At 38.1% G+C, this 12,675-nt stretch overlaps 2 protein-coding genes across 2 annotated transcripts in view; one reads left to right on the top strand and one right to left on the bottom strand.

Moving 5' to 3' along the window:
* The window catches only part of LOC140945217 (gamma-tubulin complex component 5-like), a 29,699-nt gene extending 19,304 nt beyond the window's left edge, over positions 1–10,395 (bottom strand). The window contains exons 1-12 of the mRNA XM_073394268.1: positions 10,313–10,395; positions 10,184–10,236; positions 10,052–10,105; positions 8,253–8,364; positions 7,155–7,251; positions 5,951–6,033; positions 4,801–4,818; positions 4,530–4,682; positions 3,931–4,043; positions 3,198–3,287; positions 2,061–2,157; positions 1,327–1,476 (exon numbers count right to left, since the gene is read on the bottom strand). Of these exons, the coding sequence (XP_073250369.1) occupies positions 1,327–1,476; positions 2,061–2,157; positions 3,198–3,287; positions 3,931–4,043; positions 4,530–4,682; positions 4,801–4,818; positions 5,951–6,033; positions 7,155–7,251; positions 8,253–8,364; positions 10,052–10,105; positions 10,184–10,236; positions 10,313–10,390 (1,098 nt within the window). The 5' untranslated portion in view covers positions 10,391–10,395. The remainder of the gene's footprint in view (positions 1–1,326; positions 1,477–2,060; positions 2,158–3,197; positions 3,288–3,930; positions 4,044–4,529; positions 4,683–4,800; positions 4,819–5,950; positions 6,034–7,154; positions 7,252–8,252; positions 8,365–10,051; positions 10,106–10,183; positions 10,237–10,312) is intronic.
* A 497-nt stretch (positions 10,396–10,892) lies between these two features.
* LOC140946693 (uncharacterized) lies at positions 10,893–12,675 on the top strand. Its single transcript, XM_073395799.1, has 3 exons — positions 10,893–10,999; positions 11,075–11,177; positions 12,375–12,675. Exons 1-3 carry the CDS (start codon positions 10,923–10,925, stop codon positions 12,495–12,497), a joined length of 303 nt encoding a protein of 100 aa, XP_073251900.1. The 5' UTR covers positions 10,893–10,922; the 3' UTR covers positions 12,498–12,675.

Raw genomic sequence — 12,675 nt, 5'->3', positions numbered from 1 at the left:
TTCTACCATTATATTTTTCCAGTTTCTTGTTGTAAGTAACAAAATTTAAGTCACGTTCGCGTGAACAAGAACATAAAAGCAAGTGTTGACCAAATTTGCAATACTCGGAAAATAACGTCAATAGCACGGGTAATAACCAGAAAAAGGGACAGCAACCGAGAGGACCTGGGGATAAGGTTGTATTGTTTTGGTAGAGCAATACAAAATGGCTTAACATTTCTTCCTTTTTGCAAAGAAGAAATAGCCATACCAGGAGCCCATAACCCGGAGCGAACAACTTCCATGCGCTCGTGTCACGGAGTTTTCACGGACCAGTTTATTTTTAGAACGGTTTTGACGCAAATTTGGAATATCTATTAAATTCCACAAACCAGTTAGTAAAACCTACAGCCCTAAAAATTATATTTTTTGCCTTTTAATAACGTTTAGTTTTCCTTTTTGATATCTTTTACTTCAAATGCGCACAAAGACATGGTAGGAATTCTGTTTTCGATGGAAAAAGTGCGCTACAATGTGTCTAAAAATAAAATGGTCCGTAAAAACGCTGTGACATAGGCCTAGTGCGGGAAATACTCGCTCCGGGTTATGGGCTCCTAGCCATACTAAATAACTACCGCCTAGAAACATAACTAGCAATCTGAAAACAACTTTATGGACGAAATCTGCTATTTGAAGAATATCTGCTATGCTAAGCATCCCTAAAACTTGCTGAGAAACAGGCAAATGGAGACGGGAACATAACATCATCATCGGCCGATCGGAGGTTGTTAACATTGATCTTCGACAGTGATCGCGTTCGTCTTCGGCCTTGGCTGATGACATTACCCTCGATCTCCATAATTCTTAACACCGATCAAGGCTGATCAGAGGGTGTTAACATTGACTTTTAACAGTGATCGAGTTTGCCTTTGGCTTTGGCAGATGACTTCCCCCTCGATCTCCATAATTCTTCAGACCATACTCAGTCCTTATCCAGTGATTTCTTATTATTATTATAATGATGATGATGATGATGATGATGATGATGATGATGATGATTATCATTAGGAAGTATGACGATGATTATGATTAAGAAGTTGACGTTTAAGCTTCCTGATCTTCACAGAGGTTACAAATTAAATTAGATTAAATTAAAACATACATGTACACACAAACATCCTCTGCTTGCAAATAGCTTGACTAATCGAGGTGCGGTCAGAGGAAAACACAAAGCAATTTATAACTAGGAAGAATTTAAGTAGAGGAAAGGATTATGACCATGACTATGATAATGATGATTATTATTATCGTTATCATGATTGCATAGCGTTGCATAGTTACACTTACTTTGAAATAAGAAGAGAGTGCAGTGGCAAAAGCTTGCAATGTTTGTGTTGATTCACCATGTGGATTGAGAGCTGATGATACAAACTTCTGCAAAGAGTGACTCCGTTGTCCAGCAACAACAAAAACAGACAGCAAAATGTTCAGACACTCCTAAACAAACAAAGAAAACAACTCAATTTTGGGTATTGTATAATCCAAACGCCCATGGTCATTTACGGGAGGTGGTTGCTTATGAGAGGCGAACTGCAGGAGTCTTTTGTGAGGAGAAGTTTGGATATGGATACTTAATGAAGAGAATGTATTGCGAGCAATTCCTGTTAGGTTACAATATGTAAATCCAAGTTGTTCTTAAAAGTTCTCTTCAAACTCTTGAGGAGCACACTTGTCCCTATGTGAAACAGAGATCAAACCGTTTTTTTTTTCAGGTTGCTGCTTTGAAGAGGTTAAAAACAATGGGAAATTCTTAAAAAGTCAACCTAACAAGTGCTCGCGGTCGCTTACGAAAGGTGTTCGTTTACGAGAGATTCCAACTGTAAAGCTTTGACGGGGAAACTTTCGTGTTCTGGATAGGCAGCCGCTTAAGGTGGTTGTTTACAAGAGGTTGTTACACATGGAAGTTCCAATGTACTAATAGTGAAGAGTTGAGGGGTTTCATTCATGTTTGAGTACCATTATTTGAGGACTGAAAAACATGCACGTTACTGTACGATAAATAATTGTACAGCACAACATACTGGGGTTAGATGGAGAACTTGAATGTTTTCCCTGACAGCTAAAATACCATGATGCATGTTCCTGTACACAAAGGTGTTCTGTGCTCCTGTTAGCATCCTGCAATAAATACATGTATTTTACACAATAAACGATCTTGAAATACATGGCTTGACATAATACACAATGAACAAGGCTCTAGGAAGGCATCTGTGAAACATTTACAGCAGGCACATGTTGGACTGAGAAAACAGCCAACATTTTGCGTTGCAACCACTAGCTTCTCAGCAAAATTGCATCTGAGGAATGACTGCAGATATTCTATATCATTGATGAAGTGACCTTCCCAGATCTGGGAAGTGCTTTTGACTGGTTGAAGCAAAATTCCCTCACAGCACAACCAATCAGACGCACTACCCAGATCTGAGTAGTTACCTGTCATCAGAGTATAGAATTTCTGCAGTCATTTCTCAGATGTCATTTTGCAGGGAAACCAGTGGTGGCATCATAAAATGTTAGCTGTTTTCTAAGGCTAGGTACATGTACATCTTTTGGTATGTTACACCAAACAACATGAGCAGAACTTGTGGTCTGCCTGGTCATGGTAAACATTATTTGAAGCTGACACAAAATGTTTTCAAATAAAATAGTGAAAAAATTGCACAGTGTATTAATACAACAAGATATCAAAAGTACTCTGAGCGAAACTTTGTTGGAGTATGATTTGTCAAGTTGTCCCATGTAACATCACCTTAAATCTACACAAAACAGTAGTACAGTACTGTACATGGCTGTATACGGCTAAAAATGTGAGATCTAACACTGCAGGGTTTTCAATAAGAGCCGGCCACCTACGTTTGTTTGGAAGAAAAAAAAGACCCAGAAAAGCCAAAATTATTTAATGATGTCTGTGTTCTGTAGAAACACTCTAATTTTTGCTCCAGAATTCTGGAAATGCAATCTAAGAGGCCCAGATTACAAAATGTTTCTAGAGGACATGCTCCTATATCCTCATAGTAACTCGCACTTTCTGCCCTCCCAGGTTGCGCCTGTGGCATGAGTTTTTCCCTTCTCCGCCTACTCCAAAGCTTTTGCCACCTACTTAAAACCTTATGGAAAACCCTGCACTGCATAAATTCTGAATCAGAAGGAAGCATTACCACAAGGTCTCTCTCACAATCTGAGTTTCTGTCAGTGTTTTGTTACAGCTGTTGTGGTAGAATGGATTGCACTGCTGTTGATAGCTCTCCCTAGGATTTGATAGGTTGCCATTAATATAATTATAGACTCCAACATCTTGTTACTACATGTTTTAATAGAGAGGTAAGTGGAATATATGGCCTTATGTGAAAACTGATCTTATGTCAATTATTCTCCATACTACAGTAAGTTAGGTAACCTGGAAGGAGAATTTCGCAAGAAAATAGACACCAACATTGTTCCAATCATCACTAGTTCTGTGATTAGCTGGTGGTAAATTCACTCATTTACTAATCAAATGCAAGTGATAAGTGTTTTCTTTAGAATGAGTTTCCTAATACCTAACTTGAAAATTAATAAACCCTACAGATGCTCCAATTTTTTGGAGTATGACTTTCTTGAAAGCATGAGAAATCAGTTGTCAACTTGACAGAGTGTGAGATGAGTCTTCAAATCGTGAGATTCACGACAAAGTCACGAGACTTGACAAGTCTGAAATAGGCCATTTTACAAGTAAACAATATAATTATTTAAGGTACATGTAACTATGTGTACAGGAACACCAAGCAAAGTGGGAGTAGCACAGGAACACCAATCAAAGAGGGGATTCAACAAAACAAGGCAGAGATCTTTAGGAAAACAATCTGAATGCATGCATGTTAGTGATATGACAGTCACTGTACAGTACTATACCAGGCATCTGCAACAGAACAGTTCCTACTTTGCAACATGTCTAACTGATTAATTCTGAGTGGTTCTTGCCAGTATTGATCAACAATGTTATCTGAAATCCAGCTTTTCTCCACCTGCAGAAAATCATATTAATTAAGATGGTGGTTAAAAGACAAAAAAAGAAGGAAATTACTTTTAAAACATAGTTTTTATGAATATTTTGCGAAAAAAGTGCAAAATAATTGATCAGAAATATAAAAGAAGTATAACAAAATAACTATTATTTTGTGCTTATTTTTGCTCATTGTTTGAGCTGTTTGAGGAGAATTATATGACTGACTCAAACAACATCATAGACAAAAAAGGTATTCTGTACAAGATATTCCATCACTAATAACATGCAACCAGACTCGATTTGCATGAAGGTTCTCTATCAGACATCTGCATAATAATAAAGCACAGTGCACAAATTCAATCTAATTTAATCAAACTTCAACTCTTTAAACAACTTTTACACTTAATGATTTTCATTCTTGATGATGATTGATATACAAAACATCAATTATGCGTTGAATAATGTTTCTCAGTTTAATTTTTCTTGTCACAAGAATGATATTCACCTTGCTAGGACTGGAAGCTGTTTGCGATGACTCTTGTTGATCTCTACCTCCATATTCCCTCACTTCCTGTAATTGACCATCAGGATGCCGCAATGTTGGGTGCCCCTCAAAGACACTGATTCCAGAATCACTTGTGGCCTCCAGCTCATCATCCTGCAGTTACAGTTACATAGTAATAAACAATACTTATTCCTCATGAACAACTTGAGAATTCAGGCTGGGTACAAATGGCTTTTCAGCACCTAAAATGCACTTTACAATAAAATCTTACCTCTTCATCTGACCATGCCTATGAAAGAACAGTAAACAATACTATGATAAGTTTGTATTAAATCACTGACAGTCACAAAAAATATTATGCCAGTGAATTATTGTTAGCCTGTGCATATGTTACACGTACAGTAGCCTGAAAAAATAGCCAACATTTCGACACGTCGCCACTGGTTTCCCTGCAAAACAATGTCTGAGAAACGAGCGCAGAAATTCCATACTGATGACGCATCCCTAAGCAGACCTGGGTAGTGCTTCTAATATTATTAGTTGAAGCAAATTTTCAGTCAGTGACGAAAAAATAATGATAATTAAAACACAAACAAATTTTCTCTCATTTTGTTATCTTTGCCAATTAGTGTGGGCCAAAAGCTTGTTGCATTGTTCCCTTTCCTAAACAAAGCACAAGAAAAATATAAGGCCACTGCTTTGGGCTCCATGGCCCCAATTTTTTTCAGACATTACGAGATCTTTAAACCTCACTCCTTCCAATGAGAAAGGATAAAGGGGACAAGGCCTGCAACTGTTTATGCCCATTTGATCATATTTACATGTATTTTGCGCAATATAAATATTAAATTAAATTATTATTATTAACCAGCGTGCAAAGAAAGTACTGTCCGATAGCCCGGGGCTAGTGGATTTTGCTATCGGGCTAGTGAATTCTGTTTTTAACTTGCCCGACGGGCAAGTGATGTTTTATGAGGAATTTGAATAACAGAAGAAGAAAAAGTTTTTGGGGCTAGTTGAAATGACGTCTGGGCTAGTAAAAGCTAGCTTCAGCTTGCCTGAATGGCAAGCTGTAAAAATAATTTTCTTTGCACCCTGTTAACATTGCCACCCAATCATACCATCATCTGAACTGCTCATGAAGTCAAGATCTTGTTTGCATTAAGTCAAGGTCTTTTATATTAATAGCTACAGCTATACCGTAGCATGATCATGCATGATCTTAATAATTACCAGTTTTTTAAAATGGCTACACCAGACCAGCCTTCTTTTTTCTAAAACTGAACTAGCTAGGACAAAGATACACACGTGTACATGTATTCAATGTTATTTTTTTTGTATGGAAGATACACCTTTATCATGTTAAAATAATAAATACAAATAAATTATATCATTGTAATCCCCAAGAAAAGTATTTATACCTGATAGTGGTCAGTGGGAATGCCAAGAATTTCCTCTTCTTCTCCATCTAATAAATAACTTTTCCAGTCAAACCATTCCTCTTCTGCAGTTCAAAATAACATCAACATGAACCGTCACCACCTTTAACAGTCTTGAGGCAGTGACAACATACCAATTTATGATACAACTGTGTGTAAACAACCAGTATGGAGGAGAAAATAATTATAAGTGGCAACTTTCAAGAGAGAAGTCCACGTTCACCTCTTTACCTCTATGCCTCTACGACTACTCCATGCCTAATGGCAACAAGAACTGTCATTATAAAAGGCAAGTAAATGAGAGAAATGACAAATGATTCCATGTAAAATGAGTTCCTGTTTAAAAAAACTGGGAATTTGACTTAACAATAATAGTGTACATGTATCATAATCTTTGTAAATAATCAACTTAGACTGGTTATAGACCTCAATTTACATGTACATAAAAATTGCTCTGTAAGATTTGTCTAGACTGAGTGCCTACTCCTTGTACTAATAATAACATGGAGCCATCTTGGTATCTTATCTTGCCAATTCCCCTCTCCATCCCCTCCCAGGCAGATATGACACTCTTACCCAAGTTACACTTGGTATAATTATGCTTGAAACCAAGATGGCTCCCAGTAAAGAAAGGTTCGATTGACCATATGTGGGAATAAGAATTAATGGAATAAACTGTAGAAATCACTTAATTAGGCATTCACTGTATCCCAGGATCTAGAAATCTGCGTGAAATGTAATATACTGATGTATAAAGGGTAGCATTTAAATGGTCCAAAACCAATGGTAGAATTACCATGTAACAAAACATTCGCTTATTCTTACTGTGGAATAGTACTATCAATCTAATGCATCCAAAGCCAAAAAAAATGCACCTTATTTGGGTGTCAAAGTATTTAGCACAAAAGTACTAATTGGGGACACTTTTTTTATGTCTCCAACCGTAGATGGGACTGCCATTTTACGTGGTCATCTGAACCACGCGAAGGTCTAGCTGCTTGCAGTGAAAAGGGAGTACCTTCATTTCTCAGTTATTTTAAGACCCTGAGTATTGGTCCGGCCCTGGGAATTGAACCCGCGACCTCCTGCTCTGCAGTGAAGCACTCACCAAAAATCCTGCCATGGTTGAAGCACTTGATCTTGCCCGCTTTTAAGAAAAATATGGAAAAAGTCTAATATTATTTACCTGGGGCCTCTTCCTGTGTCAGTGGAACATAATCCACACTTGTTGGAGAACTGGAGAGTGTCAACAGCAGCAGAAGGAGAGAATAGTGAGCATCAGTCTGAAAAATAAATGTTTCATTGACTATAAAATAAATAACTAATTCATGAATTTAAGTTAACTGATTCCCAGCTCCTGTGAGAAAAGGGAAATAATAATATCAAATTTGAATTTTTATTTTTTATAAACAGTAAATATTATCTTCCAAAACAAAAGAATGCTCATCTACGTAGGTTTCATCTGAGTGGTTGTAGATGCACTAAACGATTTCACTCACAGATTTAATAGTTTTAACTGAGGTTTGGACAGCAGGGCCTGGTTCCTGAAAGGCCAATATTAGCATTAACCCAGGATTTGTATAGTACATTCCTATGCATTGCTTAGGGTAACATTTTGTGTGCGATCATTACTGTATCTCTTAGTAAAGGCTCAGCAGTATTTTGTAACCTCAAGTTGCATGCTCTTAGATGAAAAAAATTTGCTTGAAATTTGGCTTAATCTTTCGAGGAACCGGGCCCAGGGTGTTAAGAAGAAATAAAAACTGAACATGGATATTCCATACACAGCAATTTTCACTATTATTTTAGTGTTGTGGTTATGTGCCTCAATTCTTGATTTGCATTTAACCATTTCCATACTCCGGATGCATACGCTTTTTCAACTTTCCGAGGGTTATTATCTAAGGGTGCATCAGCTGTAGTTACATTGAATCACTTAACATAGTTCAAACAATGGTAGTCTTTACTAAGTAATATTATTTTACTAATTGCATCTCATTAAACTCGGAAAGTTGAAACAATTAAAAGAAAAGTTTCAAGTGGGTTGAGAACCATCCTTAAAACCGACTTTGCGAACTTGTGCTTTGAGAAAGGTTAAGCATGACAATTAATCTTAATTCTATTGCATGGGAAAATAGCCGTAAGTTAACCTGAAGTAAAAAAGAATTGGTTTATATGACGTGAAAGTTTTATCTCACTTGAAGTATTTTATATTTACTTGTCTTGAATTGATATTTCTTAGCTTATTTAGGCTCTAGTTCAAAGACTACCAATGTCTCAGCACCTTTTTTTCCTGTGTACTTGAAGACAAGGGCAAGTCAAGGAATCTGTTGCATAAGTTTCTCAGGATCTCTGCCTTCTCAGCTTGTGAATGAACCCTCAACTTTTGGCACACACTGTGAGTAACAAGCCATACAAGAGTGATTTCAATTTGACTGAATGTATAATCCAAGAGGGAGTTAGCAGTCCAAAAGATGTTTATAAATTTAAAAGTAAAGTAGAGCTTTAGTAAAGGAAGTGCACCTAGTTTTTCTGCCTAGTTCTACACTCCCCTCAAATGATCTACTGTGAAACAAAATAATCAAAACAGAACATGACAGGATTAAGGCATAGGAAAGCCAGTTGGACAGTTGGGTAGAGTCCTTATTTTCATCAGTATCTTGAAATAGTTGTCATCTCACTGCCAAACCTGAGGAAAACAGCAGGTTTGGGGTATAGAATGGTAGACTCGAGACTTTGCACAACTGCAAGACCCTGATTTCAAAATTTGAGACCAAGACTTTAAATGCTGAATATTTTGAGATAATGGTACAAACAAAGCTAAATAAAATTACCAAAAGCGCCAACGAAAGCTAGCAGAAGCCCACCAATACCCGGTGTACTGGTCTGTCGTGTTTTACTGTCTTAATCTACTTTAAATACTCAGTTCGATACACACACCCACAAACTTCTGGGTGGAGCCTCCAGGCATACACTGTACGCCATTATAAATGGAGTAACCCCCCACCCCTAAGACGTTCCACATTCTAGCAAAACCCATACTAAAGGAAAGAAGGCTATGCAAGCAGCGGGGGCTGGGGTTGGGGGGAGTCAGATTTTTTCTTTAAGAGGCAGACAAAATTTCTACCCTTCCAACCCGTTAAGCTGACAAAAAAAATCAACTATTCATTTTTCAAAGGCACTAAAAAAAACAGTGAGGGTTCCAATTCCTTCCATCTTGGGGACAATCCATTTTTTATCTGCACAAGCCCCCCTCCTCCAACCCACCCCCCTCCCCCCTCCCTAAGAATGGCAGGTTCTTGAATTGGGGAGTTTAGGTTTGCTTTTTCAAAAAAGGCAACAATTTTTTTATCCTGTGGACAATTTTTTCAAACGTGCCACCAAAAAGTCAACCCATCAGAGTGCACCAATAAAATATTGGGGGTTTGCAGCAAGAAGTCCTTTATGTTCCATTTATGCTCAGAGCAGCAAGGGAAAAATCCTTGGCCCCCAATCCTTAAGGCTGGTTTTCAGTAGCAACTGAGTCGGAGTTGGAGTCGTAAGCAGAGTCATAAGAGCGCTTATGACCTAGTGAAAATCAAATATTGGAGTCATAAGAGATGTCATAAGCGCGGCGGAAGTGGAAACAGAAGAATCAGAACGTTTCCATTTCTTCCGACTCCACTTATGATTTTGTCGCTTACATTCTGCTTATGATCTAGTGAAAACCAGATTGTCGGAGTCGGAAGCAAACGGAAGGATAAACCAATGACAATGTCCATTCCTACACTTTGCGATTGGTTTGGTTCTTCTGCCTCTGCTTCTGACTCCGACAATCTGGTTTTTACTAGATCATAAGCGGAACGTAAGTGCTGGACTCGTAAGCGGAATCGGAACGCAGTTTTCACTAGATCATAAGCTCTACGCTTCTGATTAATTACGACTCCGACTCCGACTCCGTCGCTAGTGAAAACCCGCCTTTAGTGACAGCCCTACTTTAGCCATCTTTGTGGGGGGCGGGAGTGCGGATAGTGTCCCTTGGCGGACAAAAAATGTCCTTTATCAGTACGGATATAAATCATACGGGCATTTTAATATACTCACCCATCAATGCTTCGTTCGACTTTAAGACTGTTGACATCAAGAAACTGATGATAACTACACCAAAAAGAGATATAATTGTTAAAACGATCATCGTTGATCAAAGCCAATGTTCTTTCTGAGTTCTTCACTTACCGAAAATTTGATAGCGCAAACTGCACAGACACGGTAAAATTTCTCGACGATTTCTGCAGGTAAAAAGAAAATACAGCCAGCCTCGATATAGCATATTGTACTCTCGAATGTTTGAATATCGTATATTACCTTAAAACCTGTCAAAACTTTCACAAACTCTTCAGTAAGCCGTTGGATGTTTGGATCCTTGAGCGAAATAGGCGCCATTTTTGTTTTCGTTAAAGAAATGCTTCATATAAGAGTACAGGAAAATGGATCCCAGTCCCCAGGGAGAGAAATATAAAAAATTCAAAGAAAATGTACTTTGTGCTCCTTTTGCTCCCTGATATTGTGAATTTGATAAAATAATACCAGAAAATGGTGATTAATTTCTTTACACTGCTTTACACCAAGATTTCAAACACCACCTTTTTTTATGTCATGAATTGAAAGTGTGGGCATGATTTATTTCGCTGCTCGTGAGAGATCCATCCTTTTCTTTGCACGTTAGTTTGAACGGAAAGCGGTCGTTAGACACTATGATCTTGTGCTAAACTGTGACATATCCTTACTTAGTTTTGTCCGAATCTTTTTAATACATTTATATCCCCGGCCTCTCCCCAGGGTAGCATTCTTGGGTGGCCTGTGACAATCATGCAATGACGCACACAAGTATTCCGCCATGGATAATATCCATGATTCCGCTGAGCAGAATTTTCAGCCAATCAAAGACGAGCCAGTCATCCACAACAAAGTGAAAATGGCCGAGCAAGAGAGAAAAAGCGCTGATAATTCTACCGCAGCGTGTACAGAATCAAGCGGTGATACCACTAGCAAGTACGTCGACAGTTAACTCAGATGTTATTTTAGCATTTAGAGCTTCGATTGACACTTTTTGCTGTTATTTTCTAGGTTTGATCGCCTTGTGTTATTACATTTCTTCATTGTATTTGTTTCGAGTTTTGCCTTGGGTTTGCTGTTTTTACATTCTTCCCTAACTTTTTGGAGACTACAGGTATGTACGTAACCGCTCATTTTTCAAGTTCATTCTAGTTATTAGGATGAAACTATCAAACTGTATGTCGAAATCAAGTTTAGATGCGCATGCATTCTTCCGCTTTTACTTCGCCGATTTGTGGTTGCGATTTTGGTTCCTCTTGAATGGCTTTCAAAATCATTTAATTGCTAAGGTTACGCGTAGATATGACATCTTTCAGATAATATATTGTTTTTTTTTCTCCGGGACTGGAATGCCATTCATAACATTGAATGGGATTAATTCTCTGCCATCGTGTAAAGGACGTTGCACGTAGCACGCGTTTCGTGCCATTCGAATGTTCGTGACTCTTTACTGTACCCTGCAAGCAGGTCTCATCTTGGCAAGGATTTTACTCTGTGAATTTACGAAGTTGTTCGCGCCCTATCCTGCTTGTGGCTCGTGGCCCTTAGGACAATCCCCAGAAGCACGAACTGAACTTTGTTCTCTCTAAAAGCCTTCCCGGATTTCAAAGAAACTATCTACTAGCTTAAGGTTGGGTCCTAGTGGTGGTCAGAGGGGACATTCGATCCCCATAGAAAAAATCCAGATCCAAATTTCTCTTTGTAAAATCCCTAGAGAAATTGTACAATGCAAAGATTCCGCCAAAAAGGTTTCATTCCAATGGAAACACTTAGAGTTCTGGGCTGGGTTGTTCAAAGCTGAGTTAAGATAACCCAGGGTTAGTGCAAAATTTAAACTTAAATATGAGAGCTTCAAAAGCAAATTCAGTTTAATTCTCTTTACCTACAATTTGATGATTGGATACTCTATAAAGAATAGAGAAAATTATCGGAGAAAGTGCTTTTGATACTAAGAAAAAGAAACCCGGGTTAATATTTAACCCCAGGTTAGCACTAACCGGTGTTCGAACAACTGGGCCCAGTATGATGAATCAACTGTGGATGTCCATCTTAGAGAGGTTTCAGTCAGTGGTGTCCTTAAGTGAGAGCTGACTGTAACTCAAGTCTCTTCAGATGCCATCAAACAATGCTCAACAAACTCTCTTTTAAACATCCAGAAAAAAATTGATGATTCAACAATGCTGGATTAAGTGTGGCTGCACATTCTATACTTTAGATATCCAAACAGGTGCTTGCTAGGTTATGGACTGAATCCAATTTTCATTTAAATTTTGTTGCCGGGCAATAAGTGTGTAAATAATTGTGCTTTCAGATATATGAAGAGAGTGGATTTTTTGACAACACGCTAGAGAGTAGCAGTCATTATATTCCAAAGAATGACATTGTCAATGTTGTTACATACAATGCTAACTCAAGCTTTTCCTTGGTGAGGTGACACAAAGCAGACCAAGAAAAATTGTGGAATGGATTATAACTGATAAAGAACAGCCATCTAACTTGCTCTGAAGTGTCAAAGTGATCAATGAAGGGACATAAACTTGCTCAGTCTTCCCTGGCATGGTCATGTAGAAACTAGAGCACAAGGTGACACTCTAGTTATAGCCGGTAGATCA

The sequence above is a fragment of the Porites lutea genome, chromosome 8, assembly GCF_958299795.1.
Source record: "Porites lutea chromosome 8, jaPorLute2.1, whole genome shotgun sequence".
In the NCBI taxonomy this organism is placed as follows: domain Eukaryota; kingdom Metazoa; phylum Cnidaria; class Anthozoa; order Scleractinia; family Poritidae; genus Porites; species Porites lutea.
Note: the sequence above shows the minus strand (reverse complement) of the source record. Positions and strands in the feature narration are given on the sequence as shown.